The sequence below is a fragment of the Cryptomeria japonica genome, chromosome 2 (genome assembly GCF_030272615.1).
Source record: "Cryptomeria japonica chromosome 2, Sugi_1.0, whole genome shotgun sequence".
Taxonomy (NCBI): Eukaryota; Viridiplantae; Streptophyta; class Pinopsida; order Cupressales; family Cupressaceae; genus Cryptomeria; species Cryptomeria japonica.
Window position 1 is genome coordinate 106,350,806 of NC_081406.1, and position 22,943 is coordinate 106,373,748.

The following is a 22,943-nucleotide window of genomic DNA, read 5'->3' on the forward strand; positions in this document are numbered from 1 at the left end:
ACAATATGACCCCTTAGGACACAATATGACCCAAAGCAACCCAATATGGTGTCATTAGGGGTCATATGACCCCTATGGACACCATATTGGGTAGCTTTAGGTCATATTGTGTCCTAAGGGGTCGTAAGACACAATATGACCCCTTAGGACACAATATGACCCAATGTGACCCAATATTGTGTCATTAGGGGTCATATGGTGTCCTGAGGGGTCATATGATGTCTTAAAGGGGTCATATGATACAATATGACCCACTAGGACACAATATGACCCATAGCAACCAAATATGATGTCTTAAGGGGTCATATGGTGTCCTAAGGGGTCGTAGGACACCATATGACCCCTATGAACACCATAGGACCCCTTATGACACCATATGGTGTCGTAAGGGGTCATATGGTGTCTTAAGGGGTCGTAGGACACAATATGACCCCTTAGGACACAATATAACCCAAAGGGACCCAATATGGTGCCATAATAGGTCGTATGGTGTCCTTAGGACACAATATGACCCCTTACGACACCATATGACCCCTAATGACACCATATTGGGTTGCTTTGGGTCATATTATGTCCTAAGGGGTCATATTATGTCCTATGACCCCTTAGGACACCATATGACCCCTAACAACATGATTTGGTGTCTTAAGGGGTCCTATGGTGTCGTTAGGGGTCATATGGTGTCTTGGGACACCATATGGCCCCTAATGACACCATATTGGGTCACTTTGGGTCATACTATGTCCTAAGGGGCAGTAAGACACAATATGACCCCTTAGGACACAATATGACATAAAGCGACCCAATATGGTGTCATTAGGGGTCATATGGTGTCCTAAGGGGTCATATGATGTCTTAAAGGGGTCATATGACACAATATGACCCACAGTCTGCATATTCTATTTTCTATCGAGGATCACGGGTTTTCAGACAGATTCAGATAAATTTGTGCTTTTGGGAGATTCTTAAGGTCAAAACTTACAATGTCAATCACGTAGGAGCATATGTGTGTGGAGGGGAATGGGGAGTAGTAGTCATGAGAAGTCTAAGTACAAAAGAAAACTTTCAAATGACCAAATTGAAGTGTATAGAGAAAGAGATAGAGAATGTCATAGGAGGAGAAGACAAGGTATGTTAAATATTGATAATGTTACTTCAAGTGAAGAGGAAATTGAATCTAAAAATGTGCCACAAGTTATTGAAAATGAAAATGTAGATTTTGAAAGTGAAAATATTAAAAATTTTGAAAATTTCGAAAGTGATAATGAAAATGCTCAACATGTGGAAAATTTTGACATAGGAGGTGAAAATGTGGAAAACTTTAACATTAAAGGTGGAATTGCTCAACCACGTGAACCATATGTAACACCTAATTACTTTAGAAATGAAGACCCTCTCATGGATGAAAGACAAATTCCAAATCCAAGACCTTCAAGAACCCCAAAATGGTTATTTGAAATCGATGAGAACATTATTGTGAATCTTGAATGCAAGAGGTCAACAAGAACCATTCGGTTGTGGGCTACACAACTTTTCAACCAAAATTTTAACAATAAGACATTGACCGAGCAATGCCAACTCTTTGTTCAATTGCTAAAGATGATAAAGATGAGACCATTGCTAAACAAATTGAAGATTCGTATGAACAAGAAGATGGAGAGACATTCTATCATTGCAAAATATCTATTTGACACTCTCAATTCTATTGGAAAGAATACCAAAGAAAGAGATAATAGAGCCACTCAAAGAGTGATTACAACCTCCTTAGTAAGCCATCAATTGAGGAAGGCTCGTCAAATGAGACAAACTTGTGTTGATTTTAACATAAACCGTAAAACTTTGGATAGAGCACTTGCACGAAGACAAAGACTTGACGATCCACTTCAACAAGATACATGGGCATTTGATGGGAGGCTTCCATGTGTTGATACAAAGTTGACTGACAATATGAAGGAGGAGATTCAACAATTTTGGCACTCTAATTCTAGAGTGTCACCCAATGTAAAGGATGTTTTGAAATTAAGAATCGGCAACCGAGACCGCACACTGCATCCCAAACATTTCTTGGAATCAAGCCAAATAATGTTGTACAAAAAAAATTTATGAATTACATCCAACTTTGCAAATATCACAAAGGGCCTTTGAATCTTTGAAACCATTTTATTGTGTTCCTCTTAAGATTCGCAATACTTGTTTTTGCAAGTACCATGTGGAGTTTTCAATGTACCATGAACTTTTATGTCATATTTGTTCTACAATGCATACTAATGAGATGTTGCAGGAGTGTGGTGCAATGCTATTTCCGAGATCATCAAGAGACTTGCAAGATCTATTTTTATGCCCTAATGATGATGGCTGCTATTTCTATAGAAATGATTGTTTGAATTAGAAGTACTCAGAATGTGGTGGGTTGTCATAGTTTGTTTCATGTTTTCATGAGGGCAGTGAACACGAGTTTGGAAAGAATTATGTTGAGAAAAAAAGATACAAGACAGTGAAATATACTTTGAAGAGTGGAGGTGAAGGTTCTAGATGTGAATTAGTCTCAAGAGAAGTGAGTATTGCTGATTTTATTTTGGATTTTAAGGAAAATATTTTCTACAAGTATGTAAGGCACACCCATAGGTCTCAATGGTTGGAACAACAGTTCAGGATGTGTAAGAACTCTTTCCCGATTGGCACTATTGTATCAGTGGTTGATTTTGTAGAGAACTATACATTGCAACCACAGAATGAGGTACACTCTCAGTACTACAATTCGGTCTAGATTGCTATTTTTGTTCACATTACATATAGACATGCTCCTGATAGTATAGAAGAGGATAGGAAGATAATCAAGAAGTATCATTTTTATACGAGTGATGATAGATCACACTCCTCCGAGTATGTGCAACATTCTTTCGAGAATTTTTTTGAGTTCTTGCATGAGAAAGATATTGCAATTGACCGACATATAATATGGTCAGATAACTGTACGGATCAATTCAAGAATGCCCGTATGTTTTATTGGTTGAGTAGAATGCATGTAGAGAGGCGTAGACCTCATATTTGGTCTTTTTTTTAGGCAGGGCATGGGAAGGGAGAGCATGATGGAGCAGGTGCATGTTTGAAGAGAGCTCTAGTTAAGGAGCAATTGAGGACTTCAGGTGCAAATTTCTCTAATGCACATTCTATTGTTGATTGGTGTAGTTCAGCATTGTCACATGGAGGTACTCTTGATTCAGCAGTGAGCAGATTCTTTTGGTTGGTTGAGGAGGGAACAGTGGGAGATGTTGTATTTGTATATGGATGTGAATTGATGTAACATTGTTATGATGATATACAATGTCCATGAGCAAATCGGTTTAGTTATATTAATGATAATGTCCATGTATCTGTACATGAGTACATTGGTGTAGTTGTATTGATAATGAAAAAAAAAATCATGTTTACATATCCCTTCATGGATGTCACATGCAAGTGTAATGGTAATTATGCGTATACAATACATGGAAATATTGATGATCATTATGTGTCTACAGTGTAATGCTTGTTTATATATAATTTTAGCACATAGGGCACTCAAGGGATGACACCAGTACGGTATGACCCCGAGCATTCGATCGAGTGGGGGGGTAAAATAGGAGCATGCATAGGGTAATAATGCCTAACTGGACATGTCAGAGCCAATGGTTCATCATCGCGATGAGCTGAATGAGAAATTGGCCACACAACAACATTTGATTGAGTGAGACTCACGATTTTTTCACGAACCGAAAAATTGCTGCCCTAATAAAACCATAGCACAACTTGAAAAACCAAGATAGGATTTTGTAGGGACCCCTCTCTTGGCCTCGTAGGTTCAAATGGATCATTTGCAAGTGCCACAAATTTTGAGTTAGGGCCCGTCAAAGTTTGACAATTTTGAGCACTTAGGGCGCTCAAGGGACAACACTAGTAGGGTATGACCCCGAGCATTCGACCAAGTGGGGGGGGGAAATAGGAGCATGCATAGGGTAATAATGCTTAACTGGACATGTCGGAGCTGACGGTTTGTCATCGCGATGAGCTGAATGAGAAATTGGCCACGCGACAACATTCGATTGAGTGAGACTGACGATATTTTTGCCAACCATAAAATTGCTGCCCTAATAAAACCGTAGGGAAACTTGAAAAAATGAGATAGCCTTTTGTAGGGACCCCTCTCTTGGCCCCATAGGTTCAAATGGATCATTCATAGGTGCCACGGATTCTGAGTTAGGGCCCGTCAAGGTTTGACAATTTTGAGCACTTAGGGCGCTCAAGGGACAACATCGGTAGGGTACGACCCCAAGCGTTCGGCCGAGTGGGGGGGAAAAATAGGAGCATGCATAGGGTAATAATGCGTAACTAGACATGTCGAAGCCGACGGTTTGTCATCGCGATGAGCTGAATGAGAAATTGGCCACGCGACAATATTCAATTGAGTGAGACTAACGATTTTTTTGCCAACCGAAAAATTGTTGCCCTAATAAAACTGTAGGGAATCTTGAAAAATTGATATAGGCTTTTGTAGGGACCCCTCTCTTGGCCCCATAGGTTCAAACAGGTCATTCACAGGTGCCATGGATTCGGAGTTAGGGCCTATCAAAGTTTGACAATTTTGAGCACTTAGGGTGCTCAAGGGACGACGTCGGTAGGGTATGACCCCGAGCGTTTGACAAAGTGGGGGGGAAAAATAGGAGCATGCATAGGGTAATAATGCCTAACTAGACATTTCAGAGCCAACGGTTCATCATCGCGACGAGATGAACGAGAAATTGGCCACGCGACAACATTCGATTGAGTGAGACTGATGATTTTTTCTCCAACCGAAAACTTGTTGCCCTAATAAAATTGTAGGGTAACATGAAAAACCAAGATAGGCTTTTGTAGGGACCCCTCTCTTAGCCTCATAGGTTCAAACGGATCATTTGTAGGTGCCACGGATTCCGAGTTAGGGCACGTCAAAATTTGACAATTTTGAGCACTTAGGGCACTCAAGGGACGACGTCGGTAGGGTATGACCCCGAGCGTTCGACTGAGTGGGGGAGGGGGAAATAGGAGCATGCATAGGGTAATAATGCCTAACTGGACATGTCAGAGCTGACAGTTTGTCATCGCAATGAGCTGAATGAGAAATTGGCTATGCGACAACATTTGATTGAGTGAGACTGACGATATTTTTGCCAAACAAAAAATTGCTGCCATAATAAAACCGTAGGGAAACTTGAAAAACCAAGATAGGATTTTGTAGGGACCCCTATCTTGGCCTCATAGATTCAAATGGATCATTCGTAGGTGCCATGGATTCTGAGTTAGGGCCTATCAAAGTTTGACAATTTTGAGCACTTAGGGTGCTCAACGGACGACGCCAGTAGGGTATGACCCCGAGCGTTTGACCAAGTGGGGGGGGAAAATAGGAGCATGCATAGGGTAATAATGCCTAACTGGACATGTCAGAGCTGATGGTTCATCATCACGACGAGCTGAACGAGAAATTGGCCATGCGACAACATTTGATTGAGTGAGACTGACGATTTTTTTGCCAACCGAAAAATTGCTGCCCTAATAAAACTGTAGCGCAACTTGAAAAACTGAGATAGACTTTTGTAGGGACCCCTCTCTTGGCCTCATAGGGTCAAATGGAATGTTCACAAGTGCCATGGATTTTGAGTTAGGGCCCGTCAAAGTTTGACAATTTTGAGCACTTAGAGCGCTCAAGGGACGACACCAACAGGGTATGACCCCGAGTGTTCGACCGAGTGGGGGGGAAAAATAGGAGCATGCATAAGGTAATAATGTCTAACTGGAAATGTCTGAGCTGACGGTTTGTCATCACAACAAGCTAAACGAGAAATTGGCCACACGACAACATTCAATTGAGTTAGACTAACGATGTTTTTGCAAACTTAAAAATTGTTGCCCTAATAAAACCATAGGGCAACTTGAAAAACTGAGATAGCATTTTGTAGGGACCCCTCTCTTGGCCTCGTAGGTTCAAACAGATTGCTTGCAAGTGCCATGGATTCCGAGTTAGGGCCCGTCAAAGTTTGACAATTTTGAGCACTTAGGGCGCTCAAGGGACGACGCTGGTAGGGTATGACCCCGAGCGTTCGACCGAGTGGGGGGAAAAAAAGGAGCATGCATAGGGTAATAATACCTAACTGGACATGTTGAAGCCAACGGTTCATCATCGCGATGAGCTGAACGAGAAATTGGCCATGCGACAACATTCGAGTGAGACTGACAATTTTTTCACCAACCGAAAAATTGCTGCCCTAATAAAACTGTAGGGCAACTTGAAAAACCAAGATAGGCTTTCGTAGAGACCCCTCTCTTGGCCCCGTAGGTTCGTTTGCAGGTGCCACAGATTCTAAGTTAGGGCCCATCAAAGTTTGACAATTTTGAGCACTTAGGGTGCTCAAGGGACGACGTTGGTAGGGTATGACCCCGAGCATTCGACCGAGTGGGGGGGGGAAATAGAAGCATGCATAGGGTAATAATGCCTAACTAGACATTTCAAAGTCGACGGTTCATCATCACGATGAGCTGAACGAGAAATTGGCCACATGACAACATTCGATTGATTGAAACTGATGATTTTTTTGCCAGCCGAAAAATCTCTGCCCTAATAAAACTGTAGGGCAACTTGAAAATCTGAGATAGGCTTTTTTAGGGAACCCTCTCTTGGCCTCGTAGGTTCAAACAGATCGTTTGTAGGTGTCACGGATTCTAAGTTAGGGTCCATCAAATTTTGACAATTTTGAGCACTTACGGCGCTCAAGGGACGACATCGGTAGGGTATGACCCCGAGCATTCGATCGAGTGGTGGGAAAAAATAGGAGCTGCATAGGGCAATAATGCCTAACTGGACATGTCAAAGCCGACGGTTCGTCATCGTGACGAGATGAACGAGAAATTGGCAACGCGACAACATTCGATTGAGTGAGACTGACGATTTTTTTGCCAACCGAAAAATTGTTGCCCTAATAGAACCATAGGGCAACTTGAAAAACCAAGATAGGCTTTTGTAGGGACCCCTCTCTTGGCCCCATAGGTTCAAATGGATTGTTTGCAAGTGCCACAGATTCTGAGTTAAGGCCCGTCAAAGTTTCATAATTTTGAGCACTTAGGGCGCTCAATGGACAACGCTAGTAGGGTATGACCCCGAGCGTTCAACCGAGTGGGGGGACAAAATAAGAGCATGCATAGGGTAATAATGCCTAACTAGACATGTCGGAGCTGACGGTTCATCATCACAACGAGCTAAACGAGAAATTGGCCACATGACAACATTCGATTGAGTGAGACTAATGATTTTTTTGCCAATCGAAAAATGGTTGCCCTAATAAAACCATAGGGCAAATTGAAAAACTGAGATAGGCTTTTGTAGGGACCCCTCTCTTGGTCCCGTAGGTTCAAATGGATCATTCACAGGTGCCACGGATTCCGAGTTAGGGCCCGTCAAAGTTTGACAATTTTGAGCACTTAGGGCACTCAAGGGACAACGTCGGTAGGGTATGACCCCGAGCGTTCGATCAAGTGGGGGGAAAAAATAGGAGCATGCATAGGATAATAATGCCTAATTGGACATGTTAGAGCTGATGATTCATCATCGCAACGAGCTGAACAAGAAATTGGCTACGCGACAACATTTGATTGAGTGAGACTGACGATTTTTTCGCCAACCAAAAAATTGCTGCCCTAATAAAACTGTAGGGCAACTTGAAAAACTGAGATAGGCTTTTGTAGGGACCCCTCTCTTGGCCCCGTAGGTTTAAACAGATCATTCACAGGTGCCACGAATTCTGAGTTAGGGCCCATCAAAATTTGACAATTTTGAGCACTTAGGGTGCTCAAGGGACGACACCGGTAGGGTATGACCCCGAGCATTTGACCGAGTGGGGGGGAAAATAGGAGCATGCTTAGGGTAATAATGCCTAACTGGACATGTCGAAGCTAACGGTTTGTCATCGTGATGAGCTGAACAAGAAATTGGCCACGCGACAACATTCGATTGAGTGAGACTAACGATTTTTTTGCCAACCGAAAAAATTGCTGCCCTAATAAAACCCCGAGCGTTCGACCGAGGTGGGTGGTAAAATAGGACCATGCATAGGGTAATAATGAATTGTATCAAGTATTTTTCATTAAATAAATTGTATTGTATTGTTCATTAAATGAATTGTATTGTTCATGGATTGTATTGTTCATTAAATGAATTGTATTGTATTGTTGATTAAATGAAATGTATTGTTCATAAATTGTATTGTTCATTAAATATTGTATTGTTTATTAAATGAATTATATTATTCATTATACAAACAATACTTATGATGAAATGAAATGAATTGTATTGTTCATTAAATAACCATTATTAACCATTGTTAATTATTGGAATGAAGATTAAAGATTTCCATGATAACACCACGCATAGATGAGCAACAATTTATATGATTGAATATCAACTTCTGTATATATAATAATGTCAAATGATTACAAATGTATGTCCATACACAAATATGGCATAAATGCCAACTGAAACAAGATGTATGTCTAAATACGTGAATGTATGTCCATATACAAAATATACATGCCAACTAGACATGTAAGCATCCCAAAACTATCTATAACATCCTAAGTTGTTGATGGATCATCAAAATTGATCCTCTTCGCCACACTGCTCGGCTTTGAAGGATCCTGCACAAGAAAAACAAACCATGATTAGTATTAGTTATATTATATAATTCACATTCAAAAAGTTAACATAAAAATGAACTATAATTGAACTATTATTGTATTATATAATATATAATATTATATTATATTATATATTATATAATATAATATAATATATATAATATATTACGTATTATATAATATATTATTATATTATAATATAATATAATATAATATATATTATAATATAATAATATATTATATAATACGTATTATATAATATATTGTTATATTATATATTTATATAATATATTATTACATTATATATATTATATAATATAATAATATATAATATATTTTTTAAATTAAAATTACAAATAAAAATTGGATATCCGATTTGCATAGGTAATTACCAAGCCAAGGTGTACTGACACCCAGGCCAAGCAAAAAGTCAACACAGATTTTCGTGTTTTTAGGTGAGTGAAGAAGGCTATTTTTTTCACATTGCCACTTTTTGGCCCCCTTGATCCTACACTAACCCGTATTTCTTCTCATAATTCCATTTGGTTTTGATTTGAGGAACTTTGCTTTACTCGATCATCACTTGGCATTCATTAAAGATGAGTTGGTTGTTATTGATGTTGTTCGTGTGTTTGGTACTCTCTTCTAGTGCGAAATCTGGAGATATTTATTTTCACATTGGGAATCCGTCCTTCATATGCCATTTAAAGTTTGGCATGGCGTTGTTTTCATGATTATCTCTGTATGCCACTTCTTTTGGTTTGTCAGATTTTTTATGATATATCTCCTCTTTCTTTTCATTTATAGCATAAAAACTTTGGGCTTCATTTCTCTCTAGCATTTCCGCATTTACCTCTTCTCCTTTGGCATTTGTCTATAATGGTGGACCGCAAATCTCATGTCATTGGTGTCAGTCACGTTTTGGACCCTTGTGTTTCTTGTAAATTCTCTGCGTTATGTAGTGTATATATATATATTGGTTGCAGGCGTTTTGGGTGTAGGGGCAAGTCAATTTTGGTTGCAGGAGTTCTTTGTTGTAGGGCCTTCAAGATATCCGAGGAACTTATTTTGTAAATAAGCTTGCATGCTCCTATTCTGTAAAATGAGCTTGCATGCTCCTTTGCTTATCTCTATTGTGTAACTAGCTCCGGCTAGAGGATTGTTCACTAGTTCTCTTCTATAGCCATGTTGATGAGCAATGACCGGAGTTTTTCTTGTTGGTTCTTTTCTCTGGGAGCTTAGTTTGAATCAGTTTTTAAATATATTGTAAAATTTATATATTATAATTAAAATATATCAAGTGGCATTGCCACCTTGCCTATATATATATAATTATATATTATATATTATATATTATATATTATCTAATTATATATTATATATTATATATTATCTAATTATATATTATATATTATATAATATGTAATATATAATATATTATTATATTACATTATATAAAATTTAATATATAATATAATATAATATTAATATATAATATAATATAATATTAATATATAATATTAATATTAATATATAATATTATATTATAATATATATTACATAATATATAATATATAATATATAATATATTATTATATTATTATATAATATAATAGTATATTATATAATATTATTATATTATATAGTATATTATTATATTGTATAATATATTATTATATTATATAATATATTATTATATTATATAATATAATGTTATTCTAAAATAATTGAAGTATAAAAAGCGGATATCCGATTTTCTAAGACAATATAAGTGGTCTATGACAACCCGTGAGTTATTTTTCACCCACGGGCTGCATGATTTTTTAAAATACGTTATCCGGTTGTTTGACCCAATTTTGCTAAAAAATACATTAAAAGGTAGGATTTTTATTGTTTTTCATCATTTTCATTCAAATTTTTGTTTTTTTTTTAATGTTTATTTGTTTTTTCATTCAAAATATGTTTTTTTCATGAAAACTAGGTTTTTTAAATCAAATACAAAATTGTTCAAATTTGTTAACTAAATTCAATTGCTTACATTCAATTAGGGTAAAAATGGGGGATAACAGTGAAAACATTGATCAACCACAACCGCAACTGCAACCAAACCCTCCTGCACAAAACCCTCCTTTGTCAAAGCCCCCCTCAATTCAGGATATAACTGCACAAAATTTGAACCAATTGAGGGGGATTGCAGATGTCTATCATAGGATCCCTCGCCTGAACCCAATGTTTGATCCCCTCACGTCGATCATAAAGAGTATAGAAACCGTCACTGAGGAGCACAATGTCGTTCTTTTGTGATGAGATTCTATGAGGGAAAAATATGGGGATGGCTTGTCCTATAAGGAGATCAAGGATCTCGAGATATCCAAAGCTGCAATCATCGCATTGTTTGTGATTCCCCACACTGGTCAACCCATAGACCCCCAAAAAAAAAACTTTCTATTAAATGGTGCACAAATGATGGTATTGTGAAAAAAAATTGGATCATTGGTGGATGGTTTTCGATAAACCACCCAACAACAATCTTGATGTCCCCTTCTACTTCATCAAAAAATTGTATGTTGAGTTTGTTTTATGAAAACATATGAACTACTTTGACATCCAAACTTTCCAGGGTGTGGGTTTAGGTATGCCCCAAAATAGACCTGAGGCAATCAGAGTAGTCCAGGGCCCATATGTCCCCCCTCCTCCTATTGATCCCCCACCTCCAATGCAGCATCCAGATATCATCTGTGAGGTGGCATCACAGACCATATCGGCTATTCACTCTTTGAGTAGCCTTTTGGTTTCTCAGGCTGGGGCATTAGCTTTGTCTACTTTTGATGGTAGCAGTGCATCTATAGGCACTCGCATGTACTCTTCGGCTCCACACATTTGCATGCCCCATAGTTGTGTCATGTGTGGGCACGTATGCTTGGGTCCAGTTGGACAGCCTATTGATCCTCCTGCACACACTGCAAATTATGAGGTGCATGAGATGCACGATGCACCAGATGTTATGACACAGACCAGAGGATACCCTGGAGAGTCCTCGCATGCTAGAGGCGAGGAGGCACCTTCATCATACATTAATGATGTAGTGGTAAGATTTGTATTTTCAAAGTTCATTCTATATTTTAAATGAATATTTATAATCTAGATAATATTAAGTACTAATTTTAATTTACATGGTCTATTTAATATTTGATAACAAAGGAGAAGTTGACACAGATCTAGGAGGGAACCTTGACAGTCATTTCATTTGGCCTTGATAGCTTTACAGTACATATATTATTGCACCTAGTTGTTTGTATTATATTGTACATACATGCTCATCATTTATATTGGTATTAATTATATTATGTAGTAACTTGCATGTATATCTTATTTTACTCTTGTAGGGCATAAGTAGCATGAGTGCAGGGTTGTGTGATTCAGGATCTGGTAGTGCAGCTGGAGACAAGGGAAAGGTAATTGAATGCAAATATGATTGAATGAATATTTTAAATAACTTATAATGATTATACACGTCTAGACATAGATTGATAGTTTCATATACTTGTTGTGTATATGTACAGAGAATTCTTGGCTTCACATCCTTGTTGACTACACCCACTAAAGAAGAAGAAGAAGAAGAAGAAGAAGAAGAAGAAGAAGAAGAGATGTCTCGAGTACATGTGTGTTTATTTTATTTTGTGTTTAGTAGATATAATTCATTATTATTAGTGACAATTATATGCTAACTTGTCTCAATGTCATGTTTGTGAACATATGTAGGTTGTGTATGAAAATATTGAAAACATACCTCCTCTACCGAAGACATACATCAAGAGTCCTGCAAAGCTGAAGAGAAAACGTAGAGATGAGGTAAACAAGAATAGTTCAATTATAGTTCATTTTTATGTTAACTTTTCGAATGTGAGTTATAGAATATAACTAATCTTAATCGTGGTTTGTTTTTTCTTGTGCAGGATCCTTCAGAGCCAAGAAGTGTAGTGAAGATGATCGATTTTGATGATCCATCAGTAGCTTAGGATGTTATAGATAGTTTTGGGATGCTTACATGTCTAGTTGACATGTATATTTTGTATATGAACATACATTCATGTATATAGACATACATTTTGTTTGAGTTGGCGTTTATGTCATATTTGTGTATGGACATACACTTGTAATCATTTGACATTTTTATATATACAAAAGTTGATATTTGATAATATAAATTGTTGCTCATGTGTGCATGGTGTTATCATGGAAAAATTTAATCTTCAATCCAATAATTAACAATGGTTAATAATGGTTATTTAATGAATAATATAATTCATTATTACCCTATGCATACTCCTATTTTTCCATCCCCACTCAGTTGAATGCTCGGAGTCATACCCTATCGGCGTTGTCCCTTGAGAACCCTAAGTGCTAAAAATTGTCAAACTTTGACGGGCCCTAACTCAGAATCTGTGGCACCTGTGAATGATCCATTTGAACCTATGGTGCCACAAGAGAGATCCCTACAAAATCCTATCTTGGTTTTTAAATTTTACCTACGGTTTTATTAGGGTAGCATTTTTTTAGTTGGCGAAAAAATCATCAGTCTCACACAATCAAATGTTATCGTGTGGCCAATTTCTTGTTCTGCTCGTTGTGATAACGAACCATCGGTTCTGACATGTCCATTTAGGCATTATTACTCTATGAATTCTCCTATTTTTCCACCCCCACTCGGTTGAACGCTTGGGGTCATACCCTACCGGCATCATCCCTTGAGCACCCTAAGTGTTAAAAATTGTCAAACTTTGACGGGCCCTAACTCAGAATCTGTGGCACTTATGAATGACCCATTTGAACCTACAGGCCATGAGAGGGGTCCCTACAAAATCCTATCTCAGTTTTTCAATTTTCCCTACGGTTTTATTAGGGCATCATTTTTTGAGTTGGTGAAAAAATCGTCAGTCTCATTCAATCAAATGTTGTCACGTGGCCAATTTCTCATTCTGCTCGTCGTGATAACGAACCGTCAGTTCTAACATGTCCAGTTAGGCATTATTTCCCTATGCATGCTCCTATCCACCCCCCCTACTCGGTCGAAAGCTCAGGGTCATACCCTACCGATGTCATCCCTTGAGCATCCTAAGTGCTAAAAATTGTCAAACTTTGATGGGCCCTAACTTGGAATATGTGGCACCTATGAATAATCCATTTGAACCTATAGGCCATGAGAGGGGTACCTACAAAAGCCTATCTTGGTTTTTCAATTTTCCCTACGGTTTTATTAGGTCAACATTTTTTCAGTTGGTGAAAAAATCGTTACTCATTCAATGGAATGTTGTCGCGTGGCCAATTTCTCATTTTGCTCATCGTGATAACAAACCGTTTGTTCCCACATGTCTAGTTATGCATTATTACCCTATGCATTCTCCTATTTCCCCCCCCCCCTCAAACTCGGTCAAATGCTCGGGATCATACCCTACCGGTGTCATCCCTTGAGCACCCTAAGTGCTAAAAATTGTCAATCTTTGACGAGCCCTAACTCAGAATCCGTGGCACCTACAAATAATTTGTTTAAACCTAAGGGGCCATGAGAGGGGTCCCTACAAAATCCTATCTCAGTTTTTCAATTTTCCCTATGGTTTTATTAGGGCAGCATTTTTTCAGTTGGCAAAAAAATCGTCACTCATTCAATCGAATGTTGTCGCGTGGCCAATTTCTCATTCTTCTCATCGTGATAATGAACCATTAGTTCCAAAATGTCTAGTTAGACATTATTACCCTATGCATGCTCCTATTCCCCCCCCCCCCCCCCCCCCCCCCAACTCGGTCGAACGCTCAGGGTCATACCCTATCAACGTCGTCCCTTGAGCACCTTAAGTGCTAAAAATTATAAAATTTTGATGGGCTCTAACTAGGAATCTGTGGCACCTAAAAATGATCTGTTTGAACCTACGAGTCCATGAGTGGGGTCCCTACAAAATCCTATCTTAGTTTTTCAAGTTTCCCTATGGTTTTATTAGGGCAGTATTTTTTCACATTGTTAGTCAACTTTCTATCAACACGTGGAAGCCTCCCACCAAAAGCCCATGTATCATGTTGAAGTGGATCGTCAAGTCTTTGTCTTCGTGCAAGTTCTCTATCCAAATTTTTATGGTTTATGTTCAAATCAACACAAGTTTGTCTCATTTGACGAGCCTTCCTCAATTGATGGTTTACTAAGGAGGTTGTAATCACTCTTTGAGTGACTCTTATCTCTTTCCTTGGTATTCTTTCCAATAGAATTGAGAGCATCAAATAAATTTTTTGAAATAATAGAATTTCTCTCCATCTTCTTGTTCATATGAATCTTCAATTTGTTTAGCAATGGTCTCATCTTTATCATCTTTAGCAATTGAACAAAAAGTTGGCATTGCTCAGTCAATGTCTTATTGCTAAAATTTTGGTCAAAAATTTGTGTAGCCCACAATCGAATGGATCTTGTTGACCTCTTGCCTTCAAGATTTGTAATATTGTTCTCATCAATTTCAAGTAACCATTTTGGGGTTCTTCAAGGTTCTGGATTTGGAATTTGTCTTTCATCCATGAGAGGGTCTTCATTTCTAAAGTAATTAGGTGCTACATATTGTTCACTTGGTTGAGCAATTCCACCTTCAATGTCAAAGTTTTCCACATTTTCACCTCCAATGTCAAAATTTTCTACATGTTCACCTCCTATGTCAAAATTTTCTACATTTTCACCTCCAATGTCAAAAAAAATTATATTTACACCAAAATTATGGACACCTTCATTGTCAACTCCCAAATTTTCACTTTCCAAATCTACATTTTTCATTTTCAATAACTTGTTCAACATTTTCAAATTCAATTTCCTCTTCACTTGAAGTAACATTAGCAATATTTAACATTCCTTGTCTTCAACTCCTATGACCTTCTCTATCTCTTTCTCTATACACTTCAATTTGGTCATTTGAAAGTTTTGTTTTGCGTGTAGACTTCTGATGACTACTACTCCCCATTTACCTCCACAAAGATGCTCCTAAATGATTGACAATGTAAGATTTGACTTTAAGAATCTCTCATAAGCATAAATTTTTCTCAACCTGTCTGAAAACCTGTGATTGTCAACAGAAAATAGAATGTGAAGAATGTGGGCCGTTGGAATCCACAAAATGGCCCACAAGGCTCCTTTTTATTTACAAAAATCGGATATCCGATTTTAATGTATAAATTTGTGGTCCAAAAAAATTTCCCATTGCCGCCATTTTTTTATTGTTGCCATATTAATGGTAGTGGCAGAAATCGGATATCTGATAAAATCCAATATCCGATTCCAGTACTCATATTTGAGAGCGAGAGAGAGAGAGAGAGGGGGGGGGAAAGAGATTAGGGGAGAGGGGGGGAGGGGGTAGGGGGAGAGAGATAAAGATTAGGGGAGAGGGGAGAGAGAGAGAGAGAGAGAGGGGGGGGGGGAGGGGTAGGGGGTAGGGTGAGAGAGGGAAAGATTAGGGGAGAGGGGAGAGATTGAGAAATTAGGGGAGAGAGGGCCGATTCAGGAGAGAGAGAGAGAGAGAGAGAGAGAGAGAGAGAGAGAGAGAGAGAGAGAGAGAGAGAGAGAGAGAGATGGGGAGAGAGATATAGAGAGAGATTAAGGGAGAGGGAGAGAGAGAGAGATTAGGGGAGAGGGGGGAAGGGGGGTAGCGGGGATAGAGAAATATTAGGGGAGACAGGAGAGAGAGAGAGGGGGGGGGAGAGAGAGATTAGGGGAAGGGGAGAGAGAGACATTAGGGGAGAGGAGGGAGGGGGGAGGGGAGAGAAAGATTAGGGGAGAGAGGGAGAGGGGTCAAATTGTGTCCTAAGGGGTCATATGGTGTCTTAAAGGGGTCATATGACACAATATGACCCCTTATGACATAATATGGCCCATAACGACACAATTTGGTGTCTTAAGGGGTTATATGGTGTCCTAAGGGGTCGTAGGACACAATGTGACCCCTTAGGACACCATAGGACCCATAATGACTCAATATGGTGTTATAAGGGGTCATATATTGTCCTTGGGGGTCATATGGTGTCCCATGACCCCTTAGGACAACATATGACCCCTAACAACACCATATGGTGTTATAAGGAGTCATATGACCCATAACGACACCGTATAGAGTAGTAAAGGGTCATATTGTGTCTTAAGGGGTCATATGGTGTCTTAAAGGGGTTATATGACACAATATGACCCCTTAGGACACCATAGGACCCATAACGACTCAATATGGTGTCATAAGGGGTCATATGTTGTCCTTAGAGGTCATATGGTGTCCCATAACCCCATAGGACACCATATAACCCCCAACAACACCATATGGTGTCATAAGGGGTCATATGACCCATAACGACATTGTATAGAGTCATAAAGTGTCATATTGTGTTCTAAGGGGTCATATGGTGTCTTAAAGGGGTCATATGACATAATATGACCCCTTAGGACACAATATAACCCATAACAACACAAATTGGTGTCTTAAGGGGTTATATGGTGTCTTAAGGGGTTATATGGTGTCCTAAGAGGTCGTAGGATACAATATGACCCCTTAGAACACCATAGGACCCATAACAACCCAATATGGTTTAAGAAGGGGTCATATGTTTTCCCTAGGGGTCATATGGTGTCCCATAACCCCTTAGGACACCATATGACCCCTAACAACACCATATAGAGTTGTAAAGGTTCATATTATGTTCTAAGGGGTCATATGGTGTCTTAAAGGGGTCATATGACACAATATGACCCCTTAGGACATAATATGACCCAGAACAAAACAATTTGGTGTCTTAAGGGGTTATATGGTGTCCTAAGTGGTCGTAGGGCACAATATGACCCCTTAGGACACCATAGGACCCATAACAACTCAATATGGTGTCATAAGGGGTCATATGTTGTCCTTGGGGGTCATATGGTGTCTCATGCCCCCTTAGGACACTATATGACCCCTAATGACACCATATGGTGTCATAAGGGGTCATATGACCCATAACGACACTGTATAGAGTCATAAAGGGTCATATTGTGTCTTAAGGGATCATATGGTGTCTTAAACGAGTCCTATGACACAATATGACCCCTTAGGACACTATAGGACCCATAACAACCCAATATGGTGTCATAAGGGGTCATATGTTGTCCTTAGGGGTCATATGGTGTCTCATGACCCCTTAGGACACTATATGACCCCTAATGACACCATATGGTGTCATTAGGGGTCATATGACCCATAACAACACTGTATAGAGTCATAAAGGGTCATATTATGTCTTAAGGGGTCATATGATGTCTTAAAGGGGTCATATGACACAATATGACCCCTTAGGACACAATATGACACATAACAACATAATTTGGTGTCTTAAGGGGTTATATGGTGTCCTAAGGGGTCGTAGGACATATTATGACCCCTTAGGACATCATAGGACCCATAACGACCTAATATGGTGTCATAAGGGGTCATATGTTGTCCTTATGGGTCATATGGTGTCTCATGACCCCTTAGGACACCATATGACCCCTAACGACACCATATGGTGTCATAAGGGGTCATATGACCCATAATGACATCGTATAGAGTCATAAAGGGTCATATTGTGTCCTAAAGGGTCATACGGTGTCTTAAAGGGGTCATATGACACAATATGACCCATAACAACATAATTTTGTATCATAAGGGGTCATATGGTGTCTTAAGGGGTCATAGGACACAATATGACCCCTTAGAACACCATGGGACCCATAACGACTCAATATGGTGTCATAAGGGATCATATGTTGTCCTTAGGGGTCATATGGTGTCCCATGACCCCTTAGGACACCATATGACCCCTAACAACACCATATGGTGTCATAAGGGGTCATAGTGTGTCATAAGGTGGCAAGATGAACCATTATTACAATAGAAAAAGTAGTTCCAATATTGCTTACAAAAATTTGACACCTTAGGGGTCATATGGTGCTCTAATGGGTCATAGGACACAATATGACCCTTCCCCCTCCCTCTCTCTAACTCTTTTTCTCCCTTTCTCCCTTTCCCCTCTGTCTCTCTCCCCCCTCCCCCCCTCTGTCTCTCTCTCTCCCCTAATCTCTCTCTATCTCTCTCCCTTACCCCTCCCCATCTCTCTCTCTCTCTCTCTCTCTCTCTCTCTCTCTCTCTCTCTCTCTCTCTCTCTCTCTCTCTCTCTCTCTCCTAATCTCTCTCCTAATCTCTCTCTCTCTCTCCTAATCCCTCTATCTCTCTCCCCTAATCTCTCTCTCTCCCCCACTCCTCCCTCTCCCTAATATCATATACTAATTTATTTATAAATTAATATATTGTATATTAATATATTAATAAACCATAGATTAATTATATGCAAATTTAGTTAGTGAATTTACTTATTAAAATCGGATATCTGATATAATTGGATATCCAGTTGTACCGGATATCCGATTTTATTGGATATCTGATTTTTGTTGTACAAATTTTATATTTCAAATTTTGGCTTGGGAATGCTTTGGGATTTGGTTTGGAAGTGACAACCCTAGAAAGTCAACTAAAAAAAATGTGTTTTAGTATTCCTTGATTTTCCAGACTTTACACTGGTGGTTGATGACTTTTTTTATAGCCAAAATTGATAAAACGAAAAGGATTTTTTAAGAAAGTTTTCATCTTTCCAACAATATAAGGCTTGTCTTATTTCGACTTTAATAAATAATTATTATTTATTTTCTAATTGAATTCTGAAAAAAAATCCTAATTGATAGACTGATTGAAAAACACTCATAACTTTCAAATGGTATAACATTTTTTAATCTGAAACATGCGACACATCCTATGCTTCATCTACTATAGGGAAAAAAATTTAAAAAAAAATCATAAGTTTTTGACCAAGTTAAGGTGGTTAGACGTAGGAGTTTCTGAATTTCTGAAAAGATGTAGTATAAAATTCATAAATAATTATTTACTTTATAAAAAAATATGTGTCACATCCGGACATGAGTCTAATACTTATATTATAAATATTATAAAAAAATTATTATGATTAGGGTGGTCAGACATACGCCTACTTCTTATCTTTTTCCTGAAATTTTAGTACCACTGCATTGAAATTTGAATTTTTCATCAAATGGGATTTTTTTTTCAAAAAACAACTAGTATCTTGGAAACTACATTAAATTTTCTATAGATTCTCTTCTTACATATTTTAAAAATAATGTTCACAACTTATTCAAATTTTCATGTCAAGTTGCATAACTCTGATTTTCTGAAATTTCATTGCCACTTAAGGGCATGTTTTGGCACACCATGATCCTGCACATACCCATCCATAGTTCTTTACTAAGATTTCCTACACTTTCTCCAAGGTTTCACATCCCATAGTGAATTCTTCAAAATTGATCACCCTAGGGAGGAACCTCCCCTTATTATATGTTGTAATTTGTGCCCTTTCCATCCACATCAATTGCCAAATTAACTCAAGGAACGTTAGCCTGGGAGAGACAAAAAGCGACAAAACATGGGGTGCTTGCTCACACCTCTGTACCTTGATGAGAGTGCAGTTGCCATACAAAAATAAATCCCCAAAATTGTGGATGAATGCCCCCTCTAGATATATCATCCCATTAGCTCTACAACTCCTTATTCTTAGAATTTTAATGATATTCTTGGGTAGTCTGGACAGCCTAACTCCAAGTCTTGACAAAAATTTCATGACAAAATGGTCAAAGAAAACAAAATAATTGTCAAACCTAGATCCTTTATGCCACACCTGTGTCCATCTTTGTACTTGTCATGGGAAACCTATGTGGGGGTCATTTGTCCTGATACTCAATTCTTGACCCCAATAAGCCTTGTTCTAGTAAAGAATCAGATGGCACAACAAAGAATAATGTTTGAATTCCAGCTTATGATTCTTTTTCCTTGCTCCCATTAACCCCTCATGAAGCTTATCATGAATAATAGATGCAATTTCATATAGCTAATTTATTATGGGGTGTTGGATGTTGATGGCAATCATCATGAAATCTATGGGCATCTGAGTAAGCCCACAATCTACCCCAAGTACCTGCCCTAATACATAGTAGGTTTTAACAAAATAGGGCTCAAAGTACTCCAATCTAAATGACTCCTTTTTAGATGGTAAGACATAATTCTATGAATTTTTGAAAATTTTCTTCATAAAATGAGGAACAAAGTCCTTTCTATACCTGTCCCTTTTATATTGGTAGTTTCTTTCCAAATTATTTCTATTGATTCCCTTCAAGGCAGACCCATCCAGACAAAAACATCGAACAAGGGCCATATGTGAAATGTCCAATAGGACATAGCCATCTGTAGTTCTTACAGTCTAGCTTGGGGGATTATAAGAAATGGCATGCTCTCTTATCAACATTGGCTCTACAAAAAAAATTGTCACTACTAACTTCCTCAAGCTCAGTGTCCAATGATTTGACACTGGGAAAGGTTTGTCTTTGTTGCCATAAAAGGAATAAAATATATCCCACCCTCTCTCTTTTGTGAATGCATCTCTTCATCTTGCTTATTTGTCATTGAAGGCAAATCTGAAGCTCTCAAACATGGAGGATCCCTCAAACAATTCTAATAGGTCCTGATGAAGGCTTCTTGTTTGTCTAGTTGACCTCTTCACAACTTCTTCTAACTTCTGCTCAACCTCATGCTGCAATTCTTTTGCAGTCATTGTAGGGACAAGAGGGGTAGTAGGTATTATTGTTGGTTGCTCTGCTTGAGCTGATAATTCTCCCTTAGATGGATTTCTAGTTTGTTTTGCAACTTTGGGAGTTGGCCTCTTTGCAGGAGAAGTTTCCTTGACTTGCTTAGGAGGGTTTTCTTTCTATGGGTTTTTCTCTTGAGGAATTCAAGCTTCCTTAGTGGGAGGGTTTTTTGCAGCATGGGCACTTTCTACAAGAGGAGGGGTTTTGGTGGTAGGTGCATCAACACAGGCTTTACAAACAGCCCTTCTCCTCTTTTGAATTGGTTTCCTAGCTTTAGGAGGAGGGTCAGGCTCATCCGAAGACTCACTATCAGAGACAATAGTGACAGTCTTATGAATTGTCTTTCTCTTTCTCTTCGCAACCTTTTCTTTGGGAGGGGAGCTTGCTTTGACCTCCTCAGAAATTTGCGAGGCAATTTGAGGGTTTGGCTCAGCAATGAGAATGCTTTCAATTACTAGCACGAGTGGAATTACATAAAGGGGAATGACATGGGTAATCTCTGGCATTGCATAACTAGTGCCAGCTTTAGGGACATTCTCAATAGTGAGAGTAGCAGAGTCTTTAATAGGGGAAGCCATTTTAATTCCTAAAAACAAAGGAGAGCTTAGAAAATTTTAACACATATGCAAACCCTACATACTCTAGGGCACACACAAAGAGCTATACGCAATCACAACTACAACAGCCTAGCAAATGCACAAGGATGGTAGAATAATAAACTTACAAGTTTCCTTTGTTGGGCCGAATTTGCTGGAGGGCACGTTAATTTTCTGAAATTCAATCTTCTTCTTGCTCAAGGATGCTCTGAATTCTTTTTTGAATGAAAAGTATAGGATAAAATCAATGAATTTCTCTTTTATGGAGACACCATTAATTCATTTATGTCGGGCAGAGCTAGTCGTTGGCGCCAAATTTGAATTTCATCCATTGATCAGGAAATGAATGGTCGAGATTGCCTTTGACAACCCTTGAATGATGGCATGGCATTTATTAGACTCTCTTGGCAACCTCAGACTTGTCAAAATTTTTGTCATTTTAATTTCTTTTATCATTTTATGGACTTCACCGTCTCTGCGGGATAAGCCTTCCTTGTTCTTCTCTTTATTTCCTTATCTCGCACCATCTTTTTCTCTTCTGACTATCCCCGCGGGATAAGGCCCTCATGTATTTTCTTTTCTTTTTTATCCCATGACACTCAGAAGCATCCTTTTTATCTTCACATGATAAGGCCTTTCTACCTTTTCTTTATCGCCATTCGTCTCTCCTTATCCCGCTGCACAACTGTCATCCTTGCTTCTCCTCGTAGGATAAGATTCTTAGTATGTCCTCTGAGTATCTTCTTAAATCCTGTGTTGCTCATAATTCCCTCTTGTCTCTTGCTTGAAGTCACTCCTCCTTGTATGTTTTCTTCACATGGGATGTCCCCCTGAAGCTTATATCTCCTATCCCGCGACCCATCTCTTATCCTCATGGGAAAGGCATGAGATAATAGATCCTATTGATCTCAGCATGT

At 38.6% G+C, this 22,943-nt stretch overlaps 1 protein-coding gene across 1 annotated transcript in view; it reads right to left on the minus strand.

The window, feature by feature from the left end:
• Window positions 1–21,396, minus strand: part of LOC131054278 (putative germin-like protein 2-1) — a 76,118-nt gene extending 54,722 nt beyond the window's left edge. The window contains exon 1 of the mRNA XM_057988755.2: window positions 21,338–21,396. Coding sequence (XP_057844738.2) covers window positions 21,338–21,396 — 59 coding nt within the window. The remainder of the gene's footprint in view (window positions 1–21,337) is intronic.
• Between the last annotated feature and the right edge of the window lie 1,547 nt (window positions 21,397–22,943).